Source organism: Sceloporus occidentalis, unplaced genomic scaffold (assembly GCF_023333645.1).
Source record: "Sceloporus occidentalis isolate IW3139 unplaced genomic scaffold, rSceOcc1.0.p SCAF_5, whole genome shotgun sequence".
In the NCBI taxonomy this organism is placed as follows: domain Eukaryota; kingdom Metazoa; phylum Chordata; class Lepidosauria; order Squamata; family Phrynosomatidae; genus Sceloporus; species Sceloporus occidentalis.
The window spans coordinates 35,092,342-35,119,922 of record NW_028316985.1 but is presented as its reverse complement, the minus strand read 5'-3'; the positions used below and the strand labels follow the sequence as shown (position 1 = coordinate 35,119,922).

The following is a 27,581-nucleotide window of genomic DNA, read 5'->3' as shown; positions in this document are numbered from 1 at the left end:
TGAAGCAGCTTTATTTTGGCCTGTCTGTTCGGACCCTTAGGCTGGTGCCACACTGCAGCACTAATAGAGTTTGACACCTGTTTAATTGCCATGGGTCTATCCTGTGGAATCCTAGGATTTGTAATTTGTTATGGCACCCACCAGAACTCCCTGACAGAAAAGGTGAAAGAAGGCCTTGAAAAAGTCTCTCTCACCCACACACTTCATTCATTATTCACTCACACCCACACACTTCCTACTTCCCCCTTTCTCAGAATTTACACAAGTTTAAATTTTTGAACCAAACCTCCCAGTGCTGACTTGGTGTCATATTCAAAAGGTAATGTTTCCAAGCTCTGAAAAGGGTGATGGGTTTTGTTTTGTTTTTATCATGCGCACAGGCTTATTTATTTATTTATTTAAAATACTTTTTGTTCCCACCCTTTTCTCATGAGAACTTAGGGAAACAAACAGATAAAACAATACAACTCATTCCAAATTAAAATCAATAAATAATTTAAACAAGATTTAAATAATCATATTAAACCATTCAAACAAGCTTCAAAAAGCTTAAAAATTAGATTCCAAAGTCTTTTAAAAAAATTTAAAATCCTTATTGTAACCTTGCAGTAAAAAGAAACCAACAGTGGTGCCACTCAGGACATAGCCAACGTCTTGCCTGTAGTTTTCTGAGAACCTCCAGTATTTGTATTTAATTTATATATTTAATTTATATCGCACCTTTCTTCCAGGACAGGATCAAATACATCCTATCAGGCTGCCGAACATACAAGTTTTTACCTTTCTATTACAGCTCTATGTATGTGTGTAAATTCCTAAGATCTCCTTGTAGGTCACTGCACTAACTAGGGACCTTATCACACATGGGGGGGGGGGGGGGGTTGCAGCTGAGATCCGCAGTCACTCCTGTTCTAGCAATGCAAAGTGTGATTTTTTTTCACACCAGATCCAGAGTCACTCCTGTCTAGCAATGTGAATTAAGGTTAAAACATGATGTTTTACCACACCTGGTTGCCTTTCTGTTGCCCTTCCGAATTGAGGGGGAAGAGAAGTCAGTTCGATTCCAAGCAAGTCACGTGATGCGGATTCAAGCAAAGCGGAGTGAGTGCACATTGTATTACCACACCAGAGCATACTTTGAGGGTTCAACGATTTGAATCGGCAATTTTGCACATGCTCAGTGGGGCTCTGGATGCTTCCCTCCTTCCCTGCCCCCTCCTTAGCTGTCATCCTTCATCGGGGTCTAGGAGAAGGCAGGGGATGATGGGATAGGTCGGTGGGGCCAGGATCGGGAGGCAGGGGCAGTCAGAGGTTGATGGGATAGGTCACCGGGGCCAGGATCGGGAGGCAGGGGCAGTCAGAGGATGATGGGATAGGTCGCTGGGGCCAGGATTGGGAGGCAAGGGAAGGCAGGGGATGATGGGATGGGTTGCAGGGTGGCAAAGGGGGCGAGATGGCATGAAGGAGGAGGAGGGGAATGACGGAGCAGGATGCAGGGGGCCAAGGGGGGTGGCATTGGAGTGGTTTTCCACACTAGACCAATTTGCAATGCAATCGAAGTGAGCTTGGAAGTGAATTCTGTGATGTCACTTTTTTACCGGTTTTACCAAAAGGTCACTTCGGAAACACTGCTGAAGTGCCTCACAAGGAGCTCCCATAGAAATCAATGGAGTCTGATAACACATTCACTTTATGACGTGAAACCACATTGTTGGAAGTGCAGTCACGTTGAAAATGAGCTGGAACTGGGCCAAAAAGCCACCCAAAAGCTCCATGTGATATACTCCTAGATCAAGCTTTATGATTAGGGTTAGACTGCAAGACACAGTCAGAGCATCCACTTTGGGCTGTAAATATGAGTAAAGCAACATTTGCCAGTCTTCTGCCTGGGAGTCACATACACTCTCGACCCTTCTTTCAGATGTCCTTTGCAAAAGTGATCTGCTCCTTCCCTAGCAGACAGATTGATTTTGAAATGGAAGAAGAAAGAGGAACAAAATAGCAGGGAGACAGCCCTCCCCTCCCCCCCCAAAAAAAAAAACACACACAGAGAGAAAAGAGTTGTCTACTTTTGGCTGACTCCCCTGCATTTAGAAGAAAGTTGAAAAATACAACCACTGCACATTAAAGAGGAGTGCTCAGACTTGAGTGGTCTGAATGTAGTGTGGAAAAGTAGGACTCATCAGAGGCACAGCCTTGCCTTTTCTCATCTCTTTGGCCTCAGGAAGGAATGAAAGGCAGCTGCTGACTGCAGTTTAGAAAGCAGCCAAGAAGCCAATAAAAGACCACTGACAGGCTCTGAAGGATAGAAGCTGCAGTAGAAATTGTGTTTTCTTTGGACTTGTGTTGCAAGGCAACGAAGTGCTGTTATCCCAGATTTATGCAGCTGCTTCTCTGAGGCTTTCTCTAGCTCAGGGGTAGGCAACTCTTTTGAGCCGGGGGCCAGGTTGCTGTCCCTCAGAAAACTGGGGGGCCGAAGCCAAAAAATAAATAATTAAATAATTTTTAAAAAAATAAATAAATATATAAATAAACCAGGACAAATGTAGGACAAAATTTTCAAATGGAAGACACTTTTTTAAAAAAAATGGAGGACACGTGAAAAAATTTGCTGATTTTTTAAAAAATGTTAATATAAATGCATGTTTCTGAGGCTTCTATAGACAATTGCCCCCCAACGACCCCGGCGGCAATCAGTGGCAGGACCGGGCTGGGGCCGGTCTCAAGGCCTCGTGGGGCCGCATCCGGCCCGCGGGCTGCAGGTTGCCTACCCCTGCTCTAGCTTCTAGTGTTGAAAGAATATGCCCAAGAGAATTGTAAGCTAAGAGAGACTTGAAAGGAGCTCTACCAAATGGGGAAAGGTCAGCCAGTTGACAAGGGCTGCATCCGCACTGCAGAAATAATCCAATTTCACACCACTTTTAACTGCCAAGGCTCAATATTATGGAATTCTGAGATTGGTAGTTTTGTGAGCCATTTAGCTTTTTCTGTCAGAGAGCTCTGGTGCCACAACAATTTACAAACCCCAGAATTCCATAGCACTGAGCCATGGCAATTAAAGCAGTGTGAAACTGGATTATTTCTGCAGTGCAAATGCAGACTAGGAGTGGCTGGTGTGAAGTTTCCTTTCTCATCTTCTCCATCCCCTTCTCTTCATTAGTTTATTTATGTTCTGCATGCTTCTTGAGACTCTAAATTCTCTGCCTCTCCTCTCCTGGGTGCCTCATCCTGCGGCTACTTACTACTGTCTTATCAAGGGCCTTATCTTAAGACCACTTACATTTATATCACAGAAGTGCCTCTTGCTGCTACTTTCACCAGTACATTGTCCAGTTGTCTATCTGACGATTCCCTAAACCTAAAATAAAGCCTCTTCTCCCCACATGAGTAGCATTGGGTTTGACTGAAAGAGCATGCAAACTGAGAGTATATGTGTGTCACATGGAAGCTACAACCTCCACCACAGTAGTCAACAAACATCCAAAGCCACATTATTGGGGAAAGTTGATAAAGTTTCTCACTTTTGGTTACCAATGGTAAGTCATTTCTGGTGGCATAACATGAATGTTTGGAGTGTGTAAGATACAAATCTTGTTCATCTTTTTGGCCACATCAGAACACAGAACAATAGAGAATAGTGTTCCAAAGAAATATTCAAAGGAATAAAGGAGAAAAAGAGAGAGAAAGGAAGGAAGGAACATAAATGTTAAAGGAGACAGGACTTCACTTTGTAAAGAGTATGGAAAGTCAACGTGATAAATTATAGCGACAGAAAATGAAAAGAGTGGAGAGAGAGCAAATCCTTTCATTATTCAGTGGAGGACAGATCGTCTTGACGGTTACAGCAGTAACAAAAGCTATAATCCTTTCTTCTATTAACAGATGGAGTCATACATGAGAACAAGGATGTGACATTTAAATCCAGAACTAGAACAATCAAAGGGTGCAGCAGACAGTATCTCTGCACCCTTGTCAAAACCAGGCAGAGTCAATGGATTAAAAAACCTTTCCAGTCACTTGGTGACATCAATAGAAAGAAAGAAAGAAAGAAAGAAAGAAAGAAAGAAAGAAAGAAAGAAAGAAAGAGAAGTCCAAACCCCTTGTATGCAACAGAACTGAAACATCCACAAATATAAAGCTCTTATCAGAAACCATGCTCTCTCAATTCCCAATGAAGGGAAATGACTTTTCATCTTTTTCTCACCCATCCCTTTCACTGTTCAGTTCTCCCAATGTTCTCCCTTTATTGTGGTGGCCTACATTCTCTAGCGGCTAGAGTCTAACCACATAGCATTTGAACAGGCCACCACTTGGTACAGTGCATCTGTTGCGAGGAATAATGAAGAGTGAGGGCAGGCAAATGAAAAGCAAAGGGAAGAGATGACTAGAGAAGTGAGAGTACTCCCCATGGTTACCTATTTATTAAATACCATGTGGAACAGCCTCTCAGAGACACAGCTGGCATCTCTGAGTTAAGAAAATTAAAACCAGAACAGTGATGTGCACCAAAGAAAGCATTCCAGAGTTCAGTCCTGCTGGGTGGGAACCGATGACCCTAACTAATCTCTCTCTTCCATCATTAGCACCTATGATTCAATTACAGCAAATGTAATTGAAGCATCCTCCATTCTGCTTCCCTGCAGAGGAATGAGATGGAAAAAAAGACACAGCAGGGTGATGGAGCACAGTGGAGCCCTCTTCTCATCTCCCGAGGAAGCATTTCGCTGTGCCAATTCTCTCATCTCACAAAAATCGTGATCGGAGCACTTTCATTTTGCATAATACACACAGCAGTGACAAGTCAGTTCTCTTGGTAGCAATGGAACTTGCATCATTTTGGAAGAGAAAAAATCTTTTTAATAATCATGAAAGAACCATGGGTATCTGAATCAGTGGGATCAAAACTAATGCCAGATTCCCTGTCTAAGCACAATCATAGCAAAACAGAATTGGAAGGGAACAGATGATCTCATTGCATCCAGCCCTCATTAACTGAAAGCTTGCACGTCTTTATTCATATAATGTCATACAAGACAGAGACCTATCTTAGCAGGAGATTCTATTCCCCCCACCACCACCACCACCACTTTCATTCTTTCCTTCACCTAACAGTTGGGATCAAGAGAACTGGCTCATACATTAGTGCTGGCACAACTATCGGCTCATGAGCAGTCATCTACTTGCGCAATGAGCAGCATAATGTCAGAGAAATGGATTCGTGTGTGATCGTGGCAGGATTGCTTTAAGTTCCTCATTATTAATTTATGTCTTCCCAGACTGAGCTCTGGTGTGAAAAATAGCTTCTAGTGCTAAGTAAATAAATTATGATGCTGAGTTCTGGAAGTGCAGTGAGAGGGCTGCCATAGCCTTCTTAGTGATTGGCTATAGCAGCTGTCATGATCTGTAGCCACCCCTATCTCATCTGCAAATGAGAGGTCCCACTTCCCCAGAGCATTAAGACTCAAGGCTCACATCTCACATATTCTGGTATGTCTTGCCTCAGTTGGACATGGTCTGAGATAGTTTTATGCTGATAAAGCAAATTATATATTATCTTGATAGGAGCTAAATACCTTAAAGGCATCAGACCTATCTGAGTATTGAAGCTAAGCAGGCCTGGCTAGTACAGCCATGTCCACGGATTCTTTATCTAAGGATTCAAGCGTCCATGTCTTGAAAATATTTCACATATATATAAAGAAATCTTGATGTTACTATTTTGTATAAGGGATACCATTTTACTATCCATTGTGTTTAATGGGACATGAACAACCTTGGATTTTGGTATCCATAGGAGGATACCCAACTCCTGGAATCAAACCCCAGCAGATACCAAGGGTCCACTGTATTTGGATGGGATCCCGCCAATGAATACCAGATACTGTAAGATATATTTCAGAGGAAGAAACTGGCAAAACCACCTCTGAATATTCCTAGCCTTAAAAAAAAACCTACAAAATTTATGGAGTCACCATAAGTCAACAGGTGAATTGAAGGCACATGCGCGCACACACACATTTACCTGTATGGGAACTTGCCTAGGAACCTGCAAGTTGATCTGGATATAAGTGCAATGAGTAAAGAAGCTTCCAATACACATTTCCCAACACACTTACATAATCAATTGTGTACACGTTACACACAATGTTATTGTCAATTGCTGACAAGTCAATGTTGACTTATGGTGATCCTATGAATGGGAGACCTCCAAGCCACCCTATCATCAATGGCCCTCCTCAGGTCTTGCAGATGTAGAGCCGTGGCTTCCTTGATTGAGTCTATCCATTTGAAATGTGGTCTTCCTCTTTCCCTACTGCCTTCTACTCTAGCAAGCATTATTACCTGTTCTAGTATGTCTTCTGCTGATATGTCCAAAGTACAACAGCCTCAGTTTAGTCATCTTGTCTTCTACACACAATATACCACTTGCCAAAAAGAAAAAAAGTGAACATTCCCTTCTTTTGCATGAACATGGAGAGCTGCTTCACAATTTACAGCAAATATATGATTCTGTTTGTTCACCATGTTTCTCGGTGCCAAATATATGGAGGAAAAGCATGTGATAAGAGAATGTCATAAAGATGTAGATGAGATGAAGCATATTTTAGATACTGGCTTCATTTCTTGTTTGTTGAATAATCACCATGGATATAGATAATAGGCAAGCAGGATTTTTATTCTTGTTATGTGTGAAGTAGCCCCCAAGACTCAGGACTCTGAGACTGGAATCCTATTAGTGAAATACACGTGTGTTTGGTTTTGGATAGGGCACAGGGTGCTGTTCTGTTGCCTTTTGCATACCATTGAAAACCTCCCCCACAGCAACCTTCAACTCCAAAAAAGACACTTGCTTTACCAGTGGAGACGAGAGAATCAATTTCAGTGATGAAGATGTGTCTTCTCTGGTTTCTGTGGGGAAAGATACGGAGGACTCACTATATTCCTCCCATGGAGTTAGGACCAGCTGAGGAAGTTATGAGTTATGGTTCACACATGAGCCCATGAAGGACATTCAGTCTTCACATGATCAAAAGCTTCTGGACTGTAGCTGATATAGATTTTAAGAGCCACCACAAAGTGCAGCCAAGTGTTTCTTTCCATCGCTCTCTTTGCACTGTCACTTTCTTGTTTTCTTTTTCCTCTTCCTGTTCCTCCTCCTACTTCTTCCTCCCATGGAGAGAATGTGTGCTAAGAGGAGAAGAAGCCAGGCACTGGCAGAGAGGATGAGTGAGTGTGAATTGGGAGCAGCACAGACACAGGGCTGGAAGACAGCTCTCTGTGAAATGTCTGTAGTGACTTATCAGAACTTATCCGGCTGCTATAGCCATTCATTGGCTGTAGCTGAAGCAACAGATTATGTATGAGTACCTGTAGGGGGGGGCAAAGAGCATAGATGTCAGTTTTAGACACTCAGACTATCACTGTGTAGAGCTCCATAATTACATAGTTATTCCAGGCCTCTACTAAAAAACACAGGTTGGACACCCATAAAAAGAATAGTAGCAACTCTGTGAGCTGCAGAGGTATCACTAGGGGGATAATAATAGTTGTATTATTATTATTATTATTATTATTATTATTATTATTATTATAGTATTTCTTACTAGTATTCTTACTACTAGTATTTCTTACCTGCCTCCCCCCATGGATCAAGGCAGAGAACAATAATTAACAAACAACATTGGTTAAAACACATCAGTTAAAATACACACCAGTTTAAAAGGACAAATAAGATATACACATATTACCACAATCCACATTTGAAATTCATCATCTATAATTTACAATTTAAAAATCATCTGGATAAGCCCACCAGAAGAGACTAGTCTTTAATGCACTTTTAAATTTGGACAGCAGATCTCTTCCACAGTCTTGGAGTGGCTGAAGAAAATCTTCTGGCTGACTTTTGCAAGGGATGTGGACTACATTGAGTGACACCTGAGGGGGGGCAGTCACTGCCAATCTCAACAAGACCCTCCCAGCCATCCTTCTCTGCCAGCCAGGGTGCCTCTGCCCGGTGTGGCTGCTGGGGAGAGTGAGGTGCTGCTGCTACTGCTGTCCAACACCCCTTACGAATCTGTCAGGGCTGCTGGCTGGAGGAAGAGAAGGGCAGACGATAAGCACCCCTCCCTGACTGCTGTTGCTTTTCCTTCTGCCACCACCATCCCTCCCCATGTTGTGTCCCCCTGGGCGGGCTGGCTGCCTGCTCAGGGGTGACATCATGAATTACTGCAGTGAGTGACACCAAACCTAATGTCACTGGCGTGCTGCCTTCTTCAAGAAGTGGGCTGGTGGCAACCAGTAATGGCACTAGGGTTGGTGCCACCCGGTGTGGTAACTCATGTGTCACCTCCCCACTGACCTTTTCCCATACCACCACCATACAGAATCATTAGTAATGTTTTTTGTTCTAATGCTACCCCTTAATCGTAATTCCCATATAGTACTAAATGTCATGGTAATAATTTGATATAAACAACTAGCACAATTAAAATTATATCTTTAAATTACAATACCATATGCACAACCTAAATGTATTATACATAGTATAATATGTATACATATTATATATGTATACATATACATAGTTTCACGTGCTTAAAGTTGAAATTTGAGGAAATATGATTTTTTAAAATATTTTTTTAAATTAAAAATTAATTTTTGAACTTTGAAATGTTAATTTAAAAAAAAAATGGGGCCTCTCCTTTCTCCTGCCACTGAGTCTCTTCACTCACACCATCTCTTCATCATTTTAATGGGACACAAGTGAATGTCACAGTCTGTTTCTGCCCAAAGGCAGATATTTGGGGAGTAGTGGTGTCACCCCACCTTAGAATGTCACCTGGGGTGGTCTGCACCCCCTTAGTGATGCCACAGACCTTCTAGAACCATTGTCGCTTTTATGACTTAATTTGGAGGCATTTTGCTGAAAGCCCAAAGATGTTCCTCTTTCCAATAGTGTTTGGAATGGTGTGAAAGATAGCAATAGTATGCATATTTCTATACCACTTGTCAGTGAACTCAGCACTCTCTGCTACAGAATATTTAATCGTGCTTTTGTTGTTCATTGCTTCACTGCTTTAGTGCAAGGGTGAGGAAGCTCTTTCAGCCTGAAGGCCAAATTCAATTTCATGAGGACCACATTCCAGTGAAGGCATGGGCCAAAGGCAAAAGGGTGGGATCAAAAATACCAGTATATTTTTAGTTTAAAGCTCTTGCTTTAAGGAGAAGCATTTCAAACTTTTAGAATGGGTGAAAAATGAAAACGTGCAAAACAATCTTTGTTATGATGAAAGTGATATGGCCCTTGGCGGAGCTCAGGAAGGCCACTTTGAAACCCCAGAGATTGAGATGCCCAATCTCTGTTTTAATGCATTCTTCCCTAACCTGATGCCCTCCAGGTGTGCTTTAATGCAGGGGTAGGCAAAATGCAATCCTGAGAGTGTATCCAGTGTTTCAGGCTGTTTTACACGCTCTAAGCCCCTACAGCAGTGGTTCCCAACCTTTCTAATGCAGCGACCCTTTAATACAGTTCCTCATGTTTTGGCGACCCCCAACCACCACATTTGCTACATGCAAATATGTGTTTTCTGATGGTCGTAGGCGACCCCTGTGAAAGGGTCGTTCGAGCACCAAAGGGGTCCCGACCCACAGGTTGGGAACCACTGCCCTACAGGCTTCCAAACTAATCTTGCTCTGAGTAAAAAAGAGGTGGTGAATTGTTTCTCTTGAAAGTCTTCAGGAGTAGCAATATGCCTTTTAAATGGGCTACAAGGTCCTTCAAGAGCCAGTGTGGTGTAGTGATTTGAACATCGTACCAATATTCTGGGAAACAAGTTCAAATCTCTGCTCAGAAATAAAAACCCACTGGACAATCATGGACAAGTCACACTCTCTCACCCTCAAGAGAAGACAATTGCAAACTCCCTCTGAACAAATTTTGCAAAGAAAATCCTGTGATAGATTCACTTTATCATCAGCAAAAACTTGAAGGTACACAACAAGAACAACAATAGGGTCCCTCTGCACTGTTTAATGTTTTAAAATACCAATTTCCCCCAAACCAGCAGTGGACTTCCAGTTACTTTTAATTTTATTTTTGAGTTGAGTTGTTTTGTTTGTTTGTTTGTTTGTTTGTTTGTTTTGCCATTTTCCCAGTCTTTGAACCCCCAGGAAGTTTCCTGGGGTGAAACAATTGATCCCCACATAAGCCACAGTTGTCCACCACTCTTTTAATAGATAGATGGATAGTTTTATTGAGTTTGTAAAATTTGTCTTAAGCCTATGGTATTCAAGGGAGAAAGATAAGACAGAAGTTTAAGAAACATTTCCTGGCTATCCATCATTATAAATCTAGGTCTAGAAGGGTATTTGGAAAGTTCAGCTGAGAAAATAGGGCAGAGATAAAAGCTTATGATAGCCAGCAATGTGGAAGTCACTGATAGATTGCTTACATAAAAAATGAGTTCACCAGGTGACCCTGTTGCATCTGTGTTGCAGGGACCTAGATTGAGAAATGAGAGCAGGGAGAGTTAAAGCACCACTGACCATAGGCTCCAGTTCCAAGTTAGTACGTTCTTCCTTGCTGTTTAGCTCACCTGAGCTGGTCACAGTTTCACATGCTCTATCCCTGCGTAAAGAATTAAGCTGTGATTATCTGGAGGCCTTTAGTGGAATGACCTCACCTCAGGCCAACTTGGGACACAAGAGCTGAGCATGAGTGTCTTTTTCACACACTAGCTTCATTTTAGATAGCCTTTGTTTCATTTACTTTTTAATGATTAGTATGTATGGAAACCCACTGGGTGACTTTGGGCAAGTCGCACTCTTGCAGTCTCAAAGGAAGTCAAAGGCAAAACCTTTCTGAACAAATCTAACCAAGAAAACCATGTTGTTAATTCGCCTTGAGCTGATCCTGATTCATGGGAGTTCTGTGTATATCCCCAAGCCCCCCTCCCCATCTTCCACGACTTTGCTTAGGTCTTGCAGATTCAATCCCTTGACCTCCCTGATTCAGTCATCCAATGTGCAATCTTCTTTTCTTTTTACTACATTCGACCCTCCCTAACATTATTGCCTTTTCCAGTGATTCATGACTTCTTATACTGTGGCCAAAGTACAAGAGCCTCAACTTAGTCATTTTTGCTTCCAGGGTGATTTCAGGTTTAATCTGTCCAAAGACCCATTTGCTTGGCTTTTTGGCCATCCATGGTTTCCTCAGCACTTTTCTCCACCACTACATCTCAATGAGTTAATTTTCTTCCTGTCTGTTTTCTTCACTGTCCAACTCTCACATCCATACATGGTGATGGGGAATACGGTGGCTTGGACTATTCTAACTTTAATGCTCAGTTGTATATTTTTACACTTTAGGATCTCATCTAGTTCTTTCATAGTTGTTCTTCTCATCCCATATCTTCTTGGACTTAATGCAGTTTGACACTGCTTTAACTGTCATGGCTCCATCCTTCCTGTGGAATTCTGGGATTGGTAGTTTGCTGCTTTTGAAAGCAGTTGAAGAAGTGAGGCAACAGAGGATTAACTGGGATTCTGTTTTCCAAATCTGGACAGTTGGAGAATATGTAATTTCTGATGGTGAGTGGTGTGTGCTCCAGCTGTTGCTTTAAAGCAACTTTTCTGCCTCTGCTGCTACTGGTTTGTCAGATTAGGCCAAGCAGTGTAGGAATCAGAGCCCAGGCCGCTGTTCCCAGTGGTTGTGCTAATAGTGGGAATAGTGGGAAAGAAACAAATGGCATCTTTGGAAGCTGGGAATTGCTTGTTTCAGGTTTTGGTTGCAAACAGAAACTACAAACAGGGATGGGTGTGTAACAGGAATTTAGTTCATTTATTTAAACTTATTTATTTATTTAAATTGTTTTATGTCCTGCCTTTCTTTGACATTATCTAACAAAATAGTGACTATGATTATATTTGTTTCATTCTTCACTGTTGTTCATTTGGTTTAGTTTTTAATCCTGGATTTATGGTTTTAGCTTTCATGTATCCATCATCTTCTGTTGCCAGCTACCATGGGAAATTTGATTAATGGGTGGCATGCATATTTTGTAAAATTAATGTGGAATAAAACATCAAAACACACACACACACATATTGTTGTTGTTGTTGTGTGCCTTCAAGTCACTTTCAACTTATGGTGACCCTAAAACGAACTGATCATGGAGTTTTCTGGGGCTGAGAGTCTGATTTGTCCAAGGTCACCCAGAAGGTTTCCTTGGCCATGTGTGGATTTGAACCCTGACCTCCAGAATTCTAGTTTTATGCTCAAACCACTACACCATGCTGGCACATATGTGTGTGTGTATGTGTGTGTGATTACTAATACAGTGTTATACACACACACACACACACACACACTATCATTAGAAAGAACCAAGCAGAAGAACTGACAGATAAAAATAATGGAAACATTAGCTTAAAACAATAGAAGATGTCTCTACAGTATCACTAAACTCAAAGTTAAAGCACCATGTGGGTAAGAATGAGGAAATCCTCTTTGAGCAGGAAAGTCCAAAGCTTGGGAAGGCCCAACAAAAAGTCCCTCTTCCTTCTTGGGTGGAGACTTTGGGATGCACAGTTGGGTATAACTTTGAGACTCAGACTGAAAGACATCTGTAGATGAATGTTAGCCCAGTTTGTATTATAGGAAGCAATTAAAATTAGTGTCGCCAGTGCTTTTTGTTAAACATCTTCATAACACTTCCCTAAACATCTCCATTTCGCCACTCACCCAAAATAAAATCCATGTGTTAGTTATTAATTATGCATCAAAAGGGCACATTTGTTTCAGGAAATGGAGAGCTGATGGCAGTCTAGGAGTCTGTTTTTGCAACCTGTTTGTCTCTAAAAAAATCCAGACACTAAAGTAGGCAGAGGGATATTTTGCATAGATGTACATCATTTAAAAAAAATGCAGATAGACATGGGTCTCCTTTTTTTTATTTTGCAGAAAAGGCAAATTACATTGAATAATGATGAGCTGCAGCATTAATCTGGAAGGGCCTAGGCAGGGACACCCCCCATCAAAACACAGAAATGGGCTTAAATAATAGCCCTCCTTCTTCAGATGAGTTTTTGTAATGATGAATGAGCACAGTGGGGAGTTTTTAGAAGGCAAAGGGCCTCCAAGCCCCTTTGCCTTCATTTCTGATAAAGGCATTTCTTCATGTCTCCTCCCATGAAGGGTTACAACAGAGCTAAATCACTGAGAAATCATTATGGGTGGGAGAAGAGTGCTCAGCTAGCCTTGGTCATGCCATATCCCTTTAACTCTGTTTCTGTCTTTCTTCTCTTTTCTTTGGTTCACCCACACACACACCTAAAGATCGATGGCATTAGTCTGTTTCCACACAACAGCTTCTCATAAACTTACATATAGTCTGTTGTTAATCCTCAATCTGCTTTTCTTTTCTTTAAAAAAAACTCAGCTGGAAAAATCCATTTAAATAAACATTTTGATTTTTTTTTCTCACAAAACACTCCTTTTAAAATGGATTATTATCTTACAATACAAACATTTATGTGCATTCTGGTACATGTATTGAACTGCAATATGGGTCACAAAGTTAAAAGAGCTGAGAATTCTGAAGGCTAGTTGCATTTCATGGATCCTGCAGATGAGACAAATATTGTCATTGTAGTTTTCGAGTGAGGAAGTTAAAAATATCCAGATTACGTTTCTATAATCCCAGGGTATTTTCTGGAAATTTCTGGGAGCATTTGCAACATTTTATTCCCATCTTCAAGTAGGTTTGTTTTAAAATCTTAGACATGTCAGAATAATATGTTCTCTCTCTTTGTATTTGTTTTTAAATTATAATGCTGCAGTGCATCAGGAAAACCGCAATTTTGCCCAATAAATTTAACATTTTTTAAAAAAATAGGAAGAAAAAAATTGCCCTTCTTTACTATAGAACCACCTCAGCAAACTATACCCCAGTTTAAAATATACCTTGAGAAGAGCCCCATTGCTGATACAAAAGATTGGTACACTCCCCCCCCCCCAAAAAAAAATGGAAGGACCTGAGGTGGAGGCAAAAATGACCAGCATTAGATCTATATCATAAGAATTCACACTTCTTTACACTTATCTGGAAGATAATATGACCCATGGATAAGTTGAGGGTAAAACTGCACGGCATGTCACCAAGGATATAAAGGATGCAGGCAACCAGGCTGGGAAGAGGTTTAGGGAGCGAACGCTCTCTTGTCCTACCACAAGGCTTTTTGGGTCAATTTTGTAGTATAAATTTTTCGACTTATAGACGAGTATATACAGTGAATCCAGTCATTATTCTCAAGTTCCCAATTGAAGTAAAGCCATTAAATCAGCTGGCTACTCCTGGTCTGTTTACAGTTTAACCTGCACATTAAGTATAAAGGTGGAAATGAGTTCCACTATATCAAACTTGGGTTGGAAATTGGCAGCACAAGGTGTACTGAAGGGATGCAGTTAATCCCTGTGCAGAAACACCATTAAACTCAACCTCCAGGATTTGAAGAGTGTAAATCTACTCTCACATTGTAGTTAAGTGGTGGTTGTGCTACACCACCCTCCTGCAGAATATCAACACTGTGCCATCAACTACATATCTGCAAATGTGTTTGGTGTTTCCACAGTCCCAGAGAATCAAGTGGTATATGGGAAACACTGATGAGTAAACAGCATCCAAGAATGTGCAAGAGCATATGAAACAGTTACACTTGTGGAATTCTGCTTATTCAGCTGTGAACCCAATACAGGCATTATACCATGGCCAAACCACTACAACTTTAAAGCGAACCTATCATGGGTTATTCCTGGCAAGATTTGTTCAGAGAGGGTTTGTCTTTGCCTTCCTCTGAGGTTCAGAGAATATGAATAGCCCAAGGTCACCCAGTGAGTTTCCATGGCGGAGCAGGGATTTGAACCCTGGTTTCCAGAGTTATAATCCAATATACATTGTTTTCAGCCTTGGAGGAATGCAATCGCAAACCTCCTCTGAACAAAGCTTGTCAAGAAAACCTGATGAGAGGGTTACTTTGGGGTTGCCCTATGTCAGAAATGACTTGAAGGCACACCACAACAACAATGAACTCCCATGTTCAAACCACTAAACTACAGTGGGAACTTAAGCGTACATAAAATGCCAACAGAATGTTGGCCAACATTTACAGTCCATGAAGAGGCGGGAAAATGATAGCCTCTGAAAACCTGGTTTCCTTCTGTGCAGGTTTCTTGGTGAGATCGGTCAGCACTGGAAGGCAGAGTGACAATGCCAAGGCCCCGCCTTCAGTTGTGGGTGCTCTCCCCACCCTCACTATGTAATACCTGCTCTGATCTCTTGGCACACAGACACCCAGAGCGTAGAGCCTCAGCTGAGCTAAGAGGATTACAGAACTTACTATGCCATGTCAGAATGACAGACTTTGCTCAAAGTGGCAGCAAGGAGAGCCACTTGTTGTTCATCCTCAGCCACTGTGAATAGGAAATGTTGGCCCTGTTTCCACACACAGAGGGTTCAGAATTTTGCAAGGAAATGGTTTTTCGAGGGAACAGAATCCTCTGCTATATCATATGAGCATTGTGTATCTGTCGCTGCCTGGTACACAAACAGGAGATGCTTCCCATCTTATATGTAGGCACACAGAAGCGCCCACCTGATCACATTGGAGATTATGAGATGGGGATGGGAGCAAAGTGGATCGCTCTCCTGTCCTTACCCCATCCGTGTTGGCGATCATGAGAAAGACCTTCATGCATGTTGCATTGATCCTGTCGTTATCCTGTCAGCGAAGTGGAATTGTTCTATCAGGTTCTTCCATTATTACAAAATGAAGGACAATGATGGGACAATTCCATCTCACTGATGGGACAATGACAGGATCATCACAATGTTGTATAAAAGTCTTTCGCACCATCTCGGTCAGACGTGAAAATGTCCAGATCATGTGAATGTCCATCCTGTGACCATGGACAAGGATGGGACAAGGACAGGAAATGGATGTGTGATGGAAGTCCTTTTCCCCATCTGATATGTCTCAGTAGGCATGGAAAGGAAGTTCAGTCTTCCCCAACCCTATGTTCTGTGATGTATATTTGAGGTGTGTGTGTGTGTGTGCCCGTATATGAAGTCCCCTGTGATCCAGCTGACACTGATATCCCTTGAGGCTGAAAAGGTTGTGCATCCCTGTTTCACAAGGAAATGCCAAGGACTTGAACCTGGAACCTTCTGCTTATACAAAACATGTGCTTTAACACTAACAACTCATCCCATTACACAATTATAGCAGGAAGATTCCATTTTAACTGCCATAGAGCTCCATCCTAGATAATCCTGGGATTTGTTGTTTCATGAGATGCTTACAAGGTGTAGCTATTGGGGGGGGGGGGATGACAGGTAGTATGGTGTAGTGGTTTCAGTGTTGGACCCAGACTCTGGGAATCCAAGGACTGAATCCAACGACTGAGCCTGAAAAGTCACTAGCTGATCTTGGGCAAGTCACAATCTCTCAATATCAGAGGATGGCAAGGGCAAAACCACCTCTGAACAAATCTTGTTCAGAAAAAGGTTCACCTTAGGGTCACCATAGGTCAGAACTGATTTGAAGGAACACAACAACACATTCACACACATGCAAGCACACACATTCACACACGTGAACTATGGAATGATAGGACAGGCTTCACTAAGGGATAATTACCAAAGGTAAGGTTGCTCCTTTTAAGACACGATCTCATGGCTGGAACTGGGACTCAGCTGCTTGGAGCTTTGGCAGCCCAAGTTGGAACCAGTTTGAAATGTAGGGAGACGTGGGGGTCCCCTGCACTCCATACTAGTTCCTTTCTTTTTCCTCTAACAAATAAAATTTAGGATCTTTTATAGGCTAGGCAAAAGCTCGCTTTTAGGTCCATGACAGCATGGCAGCTTGGCTACGTGGCCAGGTGAGATAAACTTCATGGCTGCTTGCAGTCAGTGTACATTCAGGGCCATGGTAAGGGAACACACACACAAGGAAGACAATTTTCATAACATTTCTTGTAACAGTGGGTTTCCATCATCAAGTGGGGATTCAAACCCTGGTCTCCCAGTGTCCTAGTCCAATGCTCAAGCTACTACATCATGCTGGTTGTCATAAGAGTACTAGAAATTTGTGAAATGAAGAATATTTTCATTGGAGGTGTAGAACTCTTATTGGTGGACAAGGTCCTCATTTTGTCTCCTGCACTATATCTGAATCAGAGAGACAGTATGATGTAGTGGTTTGAGTGTTGGACTTCAGCTCTGGAGATCAGGCTTTGATTCCCAACTCAAGCATGAAAATCCACTGAGTGACCTTGAGCAAGTCACACACTCTCAGCCTCAGGGGAAGGCAATGGCAAACCTCCATCTTGCCAAGAAAGCCCCATGATAGAGTCACTAGGGTTGCCATAAGTCAGAAATGACTTGAAATCATGGAACAACAAATTTGAACCATCTGCCAAAGAGCTATGCTATAATATCTCACTAAGCTTCAGAATCTATTATTCCTGAAGAAGTAGCCATGGAAGTTAAAGTAAGAGCAAAGTGCTATAATTGCATAGTGTGAAAGAGACCTAAGCTATATCATCTCTCTTGTTGCTCAGCACACAGAGCATCAGGGCACAGGCAAGAAGGTTCTCAGTTTGAGTCAGAGAGCACAGTCCTGTTTTTCATGCACATTCAGTTCGGCTGTCTGTGCCTAGTTTTTCCATGTGTGATGCTTCTATTGTGACCCTTCTAACTATCTAAATCCTTTTTCCTGCCTTTATTGGCTTGCCTTCCCCATCTGTGTAGCAGGATATCCCAACACGAATAAATGCTTCGTCAACATCAGCCCCCGTAGCCGCACAAGAGACCATTCATACCAAGATGGAAGAACTGGAGGAGCAGCTTCTCTCCAAGATTTTGGCTCTGGAGAAAGAGCGCTCATCCATCGTCAACAGCCATGATCTGCAGCAGCAACAGCAAGATGTGGAGAAGGAGCTGGATGCCCTTCAGAACCGAGTCTCTGAGCTGGAGCATGGTCAGTCTTGGCAGGGAGGGCTCAAAAGCTGTGATTGCAAAAGTCATGAATATCTTCCATGTATCTCTCCAGTTAGCATGTATATTTCATCAGACACTTCTATAGGGAAGCAGGTTTTTTTGTCCATCCATTTATTATTATTAATTAATTAAAATATTGCACACCTTACATACACTTACATGTTCATTACAAAAGTAAAATGACTTCCCCTCCTCTATCACATGATTATTTTTGTTACTCTAAGACACTTCTTAAGCAATTCTATATAAATAATACATACAATTACCATTTTTCCTTTTATCCTTATGTTATTTGTACTATTATTTTAATTTTTCCCTATTTCCAGTTATTCAGATTACTATCTTCTTAGACAGAAGTGTTTATGAGTGCCAAATACATATGTTCTCTGCTGCTCCTGAAAGGGAAGACTGAAACTAAAGAATAAAGAGGAGCATGCAGTCTTTGAACTAGTTATTTTCCTCAATAAACACCAGGTATATGCTATATATGAGTAACAATGAATGTTATTAACAATGAACAATTATTGTTTTTTTTCAAAATCTTAATTCATTACTTTTTAAAGTAATTTTAAAATGGGGTAGGCAAAGTGTAGCCTGCAGACTGCATGCACCCTCTGTGCCTGATTTTGTCACCCCCAGGGCCCCCTCAAGTGTAAAAAAATGCAATTTGGGGGGCAGAATGTATTGCTCCAGAATACTCCCCAAATGTGTTCAAGGGCATGTGCACCCCCCTGGACCCATGGGGTCAAAAACAGTTTTTACAAAGATTTTCAAAAATTCTCAATTTTTTTTGCCCCACAATTCTCCAAAATGTTCACTAGGAGGCAGGAGGGGCGTTTTCACCATCTTTTATCAGGTAACATTACCACTTCCAAGTTCTGCACTAACAACTTCCAACATCTGATGTACATTTTAGCAGTGCTGCTATAGGCATGATATAATTAAATATTCTGGAGTTATGAGTTTCTTCTCATCAGTGGCAATTGGTGGCTCCCATATCAGTGATGAATCCACTTTGGGTTTTAGCCTGGACTTTAAAGAAGCTATCCAACTTATTTGGGTTCAGTACCATGGACAACTCACTTTCAGTTCAACCTAAAACCCATAGCAGATTTGCTTTGCCACTGCCATGTTAAGCTGCCAGCCACCACAACTTCCCAGCCTGTGGATTTTTGTTGTCTCTACTGCAGTCCTTTTATATATTTCCTCACCCCATTTCTCTGTTACCCATGACAGAAACAACAACAGACTTCAACCCTCCTGAGGCTTTCAAAATCTCCATTCCTGTCCGAAACAACTATATGTATGGCAGGATAAAGAAGAGCTTGCCTGAACTTTATGCCTTCACAGTCTGCATGTGGCTAAAAGCCAAAGGGCCAGGAGCTGTGGGCACTCCTTTCTCCTACTCAGTACCTGGACAATCCAATGAACTTGTATTGCTGGTGTGGGGACATAACCCTATGGAACTGATAATTAATGATAAGGTAAGGATGAAGACCTGTTGGCAAGGGTAAGGGGAAGACACAGGTGCTCGCCTTCTTTATATACTGAGAACAGAATTTGGTAAATTTCCTCTTTTTGGACAACAGTTCCCAGAATCCCTCATTGATCATAGACAGTAAAGTGGCAACTTGCCCCTTTTATAGTTGAAGAATGGAGGCATTAGTGAATTGAAGATAGCAGGTTATTTGAACAGACACAGTAGTCTGGCATACTTACTCAGAGTCAACTACTTGACAGGCACTTAGCTCAAGCTTGTATAGAATTTTTATAGAACAGTGGCAGCAGTTGTTGCTCAGTTACAGCAGTAGAGCAACAAAAGGTTGTGACAGCCATCCAAACTCATCAACAAAGAGGACACATTATTTTCAAAATATCTGCATCACAGTTTATCTTTGTGTTTCATACTGGTTTTTACAAAGTAAAACCAGATTTAAAAACACAATTAAAACACGCCAATAAAAAGGGATCACACCCAGCCTGATAATTTCCCCAACATCTGCAACCCATGAGCATAAATCCTAAAGAACTCTTTATATAATGACATCTTTGCCTGCTGTTAAAAGGACAACAGACAGGAACTTCAGATCTGAGAATAGCCATGGAAGGCTCAACTAGACTGCCTCAAACTATTGAGCTTTTCCAATTCTTTTTGTTTGTGCCAGTATATTCCTGGGTTTGTGTCAAGAGGCCATTTTGTTCCATGTTCCCACTTCTTACCTCTTTACTACTTTACTTCATCTCAATCCTCTCTCCTTTTCTCATGATTTCCTTTTTTCTGGGCTTATATAAAAACTTCTTGAAAGGGAAACTCCACGCATACATGTATAACACCAAAATCCTCTTCATGCAAGGGGTGAGGAGTATTTTAGGTTGCTTTCTCAAGCAAAGAAAAAGAGGAACACCTGGAACTCAAGGGTTCGTGGGATCTTTGGGGGAGAGGGGTAACACAAATTGTCGACATGCAATTTGGTGGAATGACTTCAACTGGAACTGTATTGGGGTGCAAAGGATTAAAGTAGGGTTTAAAAAGGTGTGGGGAACCTATGGTCCTTTGGATATTTGGGATTTTCACTGCATCTAGTCTGTTGCCCTTGGTTATGAGGGGTGGAGCTCATGGGAGTTGTAGTCCAAATGTTCACTAGCCCTTGGTAAAATCCTCTCTCCTTTACTATGGTCACAATCCTAATTGGAAGCCCATGTTGACCACTGATGGGGGGGGCTGTACACATAATGGCAGGCTTACACTTTGAAGGTCAGTAAGAATACTGATAAGAGTAGTGAGGCTATCCAGGTGAGGAAGGCACAGAGATAACATCAGGGTAGGTAAAGGGAGCATTATTGGTCTCCTTTCACACTGCTTAAGTCAGTCCCCATTTTCACACATTCGGGCAATTATCCCTTTAAAGAGATAGGATTGCAACTGTCAGCTCTTGCCAGCCTGACAGCGCAATTCCAGATCACAGTGGCCAACATGTATGTTGCACTTAGAATTGTGCTCTGATCTGAGTCAGTTGCAAAGTCTGTCTTGTGGGAAATATGTTTCACTGAGTGAGACCCATGGGAAAGAAACAAGCTCAGACTATAAATACAGCCAAGCTCTGGATAAAATTGCACTGTCAAGTTGAAAGAACGTATATCTCATCCAGGCATTACTCTAATGTGCACTTGGACACATTTTATGCAGTTTGAAAATAAAATGTGCGATAGGAAATAGATCTTGCTGCAGTTGGCGGGTTGGGTTGGCCACATGGTAATTTCTAAAAACAAACAGATGAGGATTTTTTTAAAAAATAGATAATTAAAGAAATGGAGCTGCTCTATGGCCAAGGTGGCACATGACTGAAGATTCATCTGGCCATTTTGGATCCAATTGTGTTGCTTCAGGCATTGCTAATTGTATCCAGCATTCCTTTTGCACCATGGACACAGGACTCACTATCACCTAGAAAAGTACTGCTTTTCATCAACAGATTATGTAATAACTTCCACCATTCTGTCAGTTCTGGTTTGATCTACAGTGCCATCACAACCTCAGGGAAAATACCAATATGTATTGTATTTTCAGTCAGTGTGTCAGAACGGCTGTCTCTGTCACTTTCTACACAGCACAGGACCAATCATACTTAACAGAATTGCAGCTACAGGCCTTATTTTTTCTTTCGCCTTTACCTTCATAATAGCCCTTCAGAGATGACACTTCTAATACCAGATACAGTTATTTGGTGCAATCTAATGACTCTGTGTTCCCCACATTATTTTATTATTTTTAAACCTTTATTGTTGGCATTCTGCAAGCAACAGGAGAGGACTTCCCAGTCTTGAGAATAAGAGGACAGAAGAACTCAGAAATGTTTCTTTTTAGATTACAGTGCCCATAATCCCCAGACATCAAGGCCAGAGCTATGATTCTGTTAGCAACAGGAAGCAGGAGAAGATTGTTGAAAAATGTTTGCCCCATCTGCACTGAACCTAAGGCATTACCCTGTTTTGTTCTAAAGGTTGCTCTGCTGCCCATGACTCTGAAGGATGGAACATGGCACCACATCTGTGTTAACTGGATCACACGAGATGGCATATGGTCAGCATACCAAGATGGTGAGGAGCGTGGAGCCAGTGAAAACCTGGCATCTTGGCATCCAGTAAAACCTCATGGTGTGCTTATCTTGGGCCAGGAACAGGTGAGTCTGATTCCTGTATTGTCTTGGAACTGAATAACCTGAATATCTTGTCAGGAACTTGCCCATCCTTAGGGATCCAAGAAGCAGAATTTAAGAGCATGAGTGCAAGAAAAACTCAGCCAGCATCCTAGCAATGTCCTGTGTGTTTCATCAAATAAAATGACAGTCACATAAGGCTACAGTTATTGATTCAAAGTGGATAGTTTACTGGTCAGTGGTTCCCAAAAGAAATGACTATACAAATGTTAGCTAAATACCCATTTCTATATAAAATTCAGCACGTTGGATAGCTCTTTTAAAATCTGGCCTACAATCTAGAATGGATTCACTGTCCTACTGACCTGGGTCCAAAACACACTGCAGAAATAACCCAGTTTGAGACCACTTTAACTGCCCTGGCTCAGTGCTGGGAAATCATGTGAATTGTAGTTTATTGTGGCACCAAAGCTCTGTCAGAGAAGGCTAAATGTCTCACAAAACTACATTTCCCAGGATTCCCTAGCACTGAGCCAGGGCAGTTAAAGTGGTCTCAAACTGGGTTATTTCTGCAGTGTGTTTTGGACCATGGAAACCACCAGTTTTTATTGATTAAACTTGTTCTCGCTAGCAAAGTACTGTATAGAGAAAGACTTACTGCCTCTCATAATTGAGAGATGACATTATATTAGATGGATCAACATCAGATTTGGTTTAAGACAGCTTCATATGGGAATAAAAACACTAGTCTATTGTGTCTCTGTGGTGCTTTTCCTTGTTGGCTTGGCACCCCAAACTGAAGCATTTAATGCATGATGCCTAGAGTTTTATTGTCATGTGTTTTTTTCTAGAAACCCATTCACAGGTGACCCTTTGCTCATACTTTTCCAAATCACCCATGTCATATATCTACTAGAGGTTCCACACAACGGCTCTCTATTTGTACAATTAGGTTTTCAAATTAACTGTGATCCTTTGTCCCTCTCGTTCTCCTCCACATTTCTTGGGTCACTTTAACCAATCCAGAATGAAAGCAAGGATAATTATTGGATGGACAAACTGCATGGGATTTGCTTGCTTGTTTTGTTATATTACATTTGTACAGGCTCCCCTTCCTTTTACTTTTCCTCAGTATAAAATATCCCATTACTTCATAGTCAAAGAGCCCTTGTTCTTGAGCTAAAAACAACTCCAGGGCACAAAGTGTCAATTGGTGTCTCCTCTCATATACTGAATCCCACTTCCCCTAGCTTATCTTGCAGTGCAGCAGGAGTCCAGAATCCCAATTTTATTTACCCATAATGCCCCTGAGAACTTGACATATAGTTGCTCTGAGTCACTGAGGAATCTGAAATGGAGACCAGCAGATATAGCTACCTGATGAAGAGGGCCCAGAGTGAAGGTCACTGCTAAGGGAGTAGGGAAAATGCTGGCTGCAGGCCACATGTAGCACCAAATCCCATTTTGGGGGGCCCTGAAGCCCCACTAATAATCCCCAGTGTCCCCTAAAAACTCTATTTTTAAAAAAAGAACTGTTCTGATATTCATGTGGTTCCCCCCAAAATCATCCAAAATCTTTCCAAATCAGCTAGAAATGCAATAGTTTAATTCTCCTATTACCCTGAATCTCAGAAGCACCACCTCTCAAAAAATAGCTATTTTTTTAATGGCTGAACGCAATCCCAAATGGTGGCTAGAAGCGATGTGACATAAATTATGATGTAACTGACCATGACATTGTAGCCCCTGCCCACTGTGCACTTGCCTACCTCTGCTGTAGGACAAGATAATGGCTATGGTTGTTTACTTAATTCTTCCTCTCTTTCTCCTCCTCTCTCCCTCCTCTTTTTCCTTGATTTCTAATGCTTTTCTTTGTCTTGTTTTCCCTTGACTCCTTGTGCATTGCCTATGTTCACTCCACCTGCCACCACCACATTTTGTCCAATGTAATTCTGCAGGATGCATTGGGTGGAAGATTTGATGCCACTCAAGCCTTTGTGGGTGAAATTTCTCAGTTCAACCTTTGGGATCGTGTTCTGACACCAGCAGAGATTGCAGGCCTGGCCAACTGCACCAACCACCTTCAAGGCAACATCATCCACTGGGATGAAAAACTGGTGGAGGTCCACGGAGGGGCAGCCAAACAAAGCTTTGAGATCTGCGAAGAGAAGATGAAGGCATGAGTGGTCCTAGCAAAGGCAAATAGTATGAAAGCTACATCCTTCAGACTGTTTAAGGACTGAGTCAGTGAGAGGCCCTTTTCCTCCTTAACACACACAATTTTGACATTTGAATTGGTCTGACTAGAGCTGTGTGTGTGTGTGTGTGTGTGTGTTTGAGTGAGTGTGTGCAGGTATGCAAGGGATAAGGAAACCTCTTGAAATTAAGAGAAATTGTGACACTATGTGTTCCATTGTTTTGGTAAAATTCTTTCTGATTCATAATGTGTATGGCAAGGCCTTCCACCAAGATGGCTACTAAGTTGAGAGAGTGACAGCCATATCCAAACAGTGCGATAACTGCCAAGAACTAGTGGAGATGGAACTGTTGATCACCAACACTTTCTAGGCACCTTTGGCTGATTCCTTCAGTGATGTGTTAAGACCAATGAGTAGGATCTGTCAAGGCTTTAAAACCATGCACATGGTGACATTTACCCTTGAGAAGCCATTGATAATCTGGGAATACACAAGCCAATATTCCTCTGATCTCTGCATGCATCCACCTGTAATGTCCCACTGATTTATCTGCCTTCTAGCCTCAGTTCCATAGCCCTTACTTGTACAGTACCCATTGTCTGTGGCCAACAACACCAGTGTATTCCTTTATTCCACAAAGGCCTACGTTTTACATTCAGATTATCTTTTTTCTTTTCTTTTTTTTTACAATGATCCAACATTCCTTCCTAGATGTAATTACACCATTAAATTATTTGAATTGCTGTGTGATCCCATTAGCATGCTTATTTTAATGGGGCACATGATTCTAAATTTGTTCGTTTTTTAAAAAAAAATCATTCTTTTATATTGGTATGACAGTTTACAGATGTGTAAGTGCAATGACCACAGAATTCTAACATTCCTGCTCAAACCATAGTTTTTCCCATCCCTTTCCTTCCTTCAAAGGGCTGATTTGCATGTTGTTTTGCGTGTTTTACATGTATTGCTTGAGAGCATAATCATTCAGCACTGAACATGCAAACTCTTTCCATTCAAAAAGATTTGACCTCCTTAACAGAGACAGTCTTCTAGTTGATGAACTGTTAGAGGGCAGCCTGAAGGAGTTCTCCTCTGTATGAAGGTTTGTCCAGGCAATGTCAAGAGAGAGCAGGGGACTTGAAGATGCTCATCAACAATGAACCCCCAGATAGCAGATGGTTCAGGCACACTATGGAGAGATATACTACATTCCTATCTAAATTATAATATAATCAGCCCTTCGTATCCATGGATTCAACTAGCCACAGCTTGCAAATATTCCAAAAAACAAAATTTCAAAAAGGAAACCTTGATTTTGTCATTTTATATAGGGAACACCATTGTGAGTATATAATGTAACTTGAACATCCACAGATTTTAGTATCCACAGAGGGGTCCTGGTACCAAACTCCAGTAGATACCAAGGGAACACTGCAATTGTTCCTAAACTGGTAAACATGGAGTACAGTGGTACCCCGGGATACGAATTGACCGCGTTACGAAATTTCCGGGTTACGAAAAAGTTAGATTTAAAAAAACTGTTCCGGGTTACGAAAGATTTTTCGGGTTACGAAATTAATTTCGGCGCGAAATTCAAATCGGAAGCGCGGCTAGCGGCTTTCCAGCGCCTTTTCGGGTTGCGAAATGTATCAAGTTACGAACGGCGCCGCGGAACGAATTAATTTCGTAACCCGAGGTAGCACTGTATTTATTGCTTAAGAAAACCCTGTGAAATTCATGGGGTTGCCATAAGTCAACAGGGAACTTTAAGGCACATGCAGATGCAGATACATCTAAAATAGCACACCTAGGTTTTGTCTCCCTGCACCTATTCTCAGTGATGTGTTTCCTCTTTTTTGGAATGTAGAAGTTGTTTAACAGGTTATGTATTAAGATAAAGCTGAGAGCCGGTGTGGTGTAGTGATTTCAGTGTTGGTCTAGGACTCCAGGAGACCAGGGTTTAAATCCTTCTCCATGGATATCTGCTGGGTGACCCTGGGTAAGTCACACTCTCTAAGTGTTAGAGGAAAGCAAACAGCATATCTTCTCTGAATAAATACTGCCAGGAAAACACTAGGATAGGGGTGTCATAAATTAGAGTCAAGTCATCCAGTGGTTTTCCATGACTGAATGGGAATTCAAACTCTGGTCTACCAGAGTGCTAATCCAATGCCCAAGCCACTTTACCATGCTGGTTCTCAATTTGTCCTACCTTACCTTAGCAATGTCAGCCTATGATGAATTCTATTCTGCTGAACAATGCTTAGCTTTATTTAGACCACCATATATTATATTATTAGGGAAATACTGAGGCATTTCTGGTTCCCTGGAGTAAGTAAAGAAAGTATATTTCATTATAAAGGATTCCTATTGTTTTTTGCAGGTACCGCAAGGTTATTTAAAAAGAAAACTCTGTGTGCCTGTCTTTTGTGTGGCTTAAACAGCAATTATTTAGATATTTATTTAGATTATTTAGATCAAAAGATTTGCAAAGTGTCCCATACTCCTAGTACCAAAATGTTATATCATTGAGGAAAGTGTGGCCTTACTGCTCTTAGAATCCTCAAACTAGCATGGCCATTTGACATAATAGCTGGGGGATTCTGGGAGGTTTTAAATTTTGTCTCATGACCTTGCTCATGCTCTCATGAAATGAAAAGATACATTTTTGTGATGAAGAGAGGTTGGACTTGATTGCATGAAACTGCTCAAACACATGTGGATTTGGGAGGACTCAGTTAATTTTAAATTATGGTACCTAGATATGTCCAGAGGGTAAAGCATGAAGAAGAAGGCAGAGTATCTGTAATTTTCCAGATGTTGATGTACTTCAACTCCCCTCAGTCTCAGCCAACATGACCAGTAGTCAGAAATGCTGGGGGTTGTAATCCCAACAACATCTGGAGCACCATAGGCCTCCAGTCCAGATCGAGACAAAGCCAGAGTGAGGCCAAGTGGTCTTTACTGGGCCAAGAGGAATAATGCAACAGGAAAGCAACCAATTCACCCAAAATTCATGGCTGCAGACAGAAGGTGTCTGAGATAGACAAAAATGCAAGATCTTGTGCTTTGCTTTTCTAGCAAGTAGTTTGAATGCTTTTTTAACAAATGTGACCAGGTTCTTTCTCTCACACATGCACACTTACACACAATGGCTGGTATCC

At 41.5% G+C, this 27,581-nt stretch overlaps 1 protein-coding gene across 2 annotated transcripts in view; it reads left to right on the top strand.

Annotated features, from left to right (window-relative positions):
• NPTXR (neuronal pentraxin receptor) overlaps positions 1–25,217 on the top strand; it is a 36,960-nt gene extending 11,743 nt beyond the window's left edge. The window contains exons 2-5 of one of the 2 annotated variants that reach the window (XM_089528214.1): positions 17,817–18,042; positions 19,299–19,546; positions 22,064–22,243; positions 24,178–25,217. In XM_089528214.1, the coding sequence (XP_089384340.1) occupies positions 17,817–18,042; positions 19,299–19,546; positions 22,064–22,243; positions 24,178–24,402 (879 nt within the window). In that variant the 3' untranslated portion in view covers positions 24,403–25,217. Of the gene's footprint in view, positions 1–17,813; positions 18,043–19,298; positions 19,547–22,063; positions 22,244–24,177 lie in introns of both variants that reach the window. The other variant, XM_089528212.1, reaches the window with a different exon arrangement.
• The last annotated feature ends 2,364 nt before the right edge of the window (positions 25,218–27,581 follow it).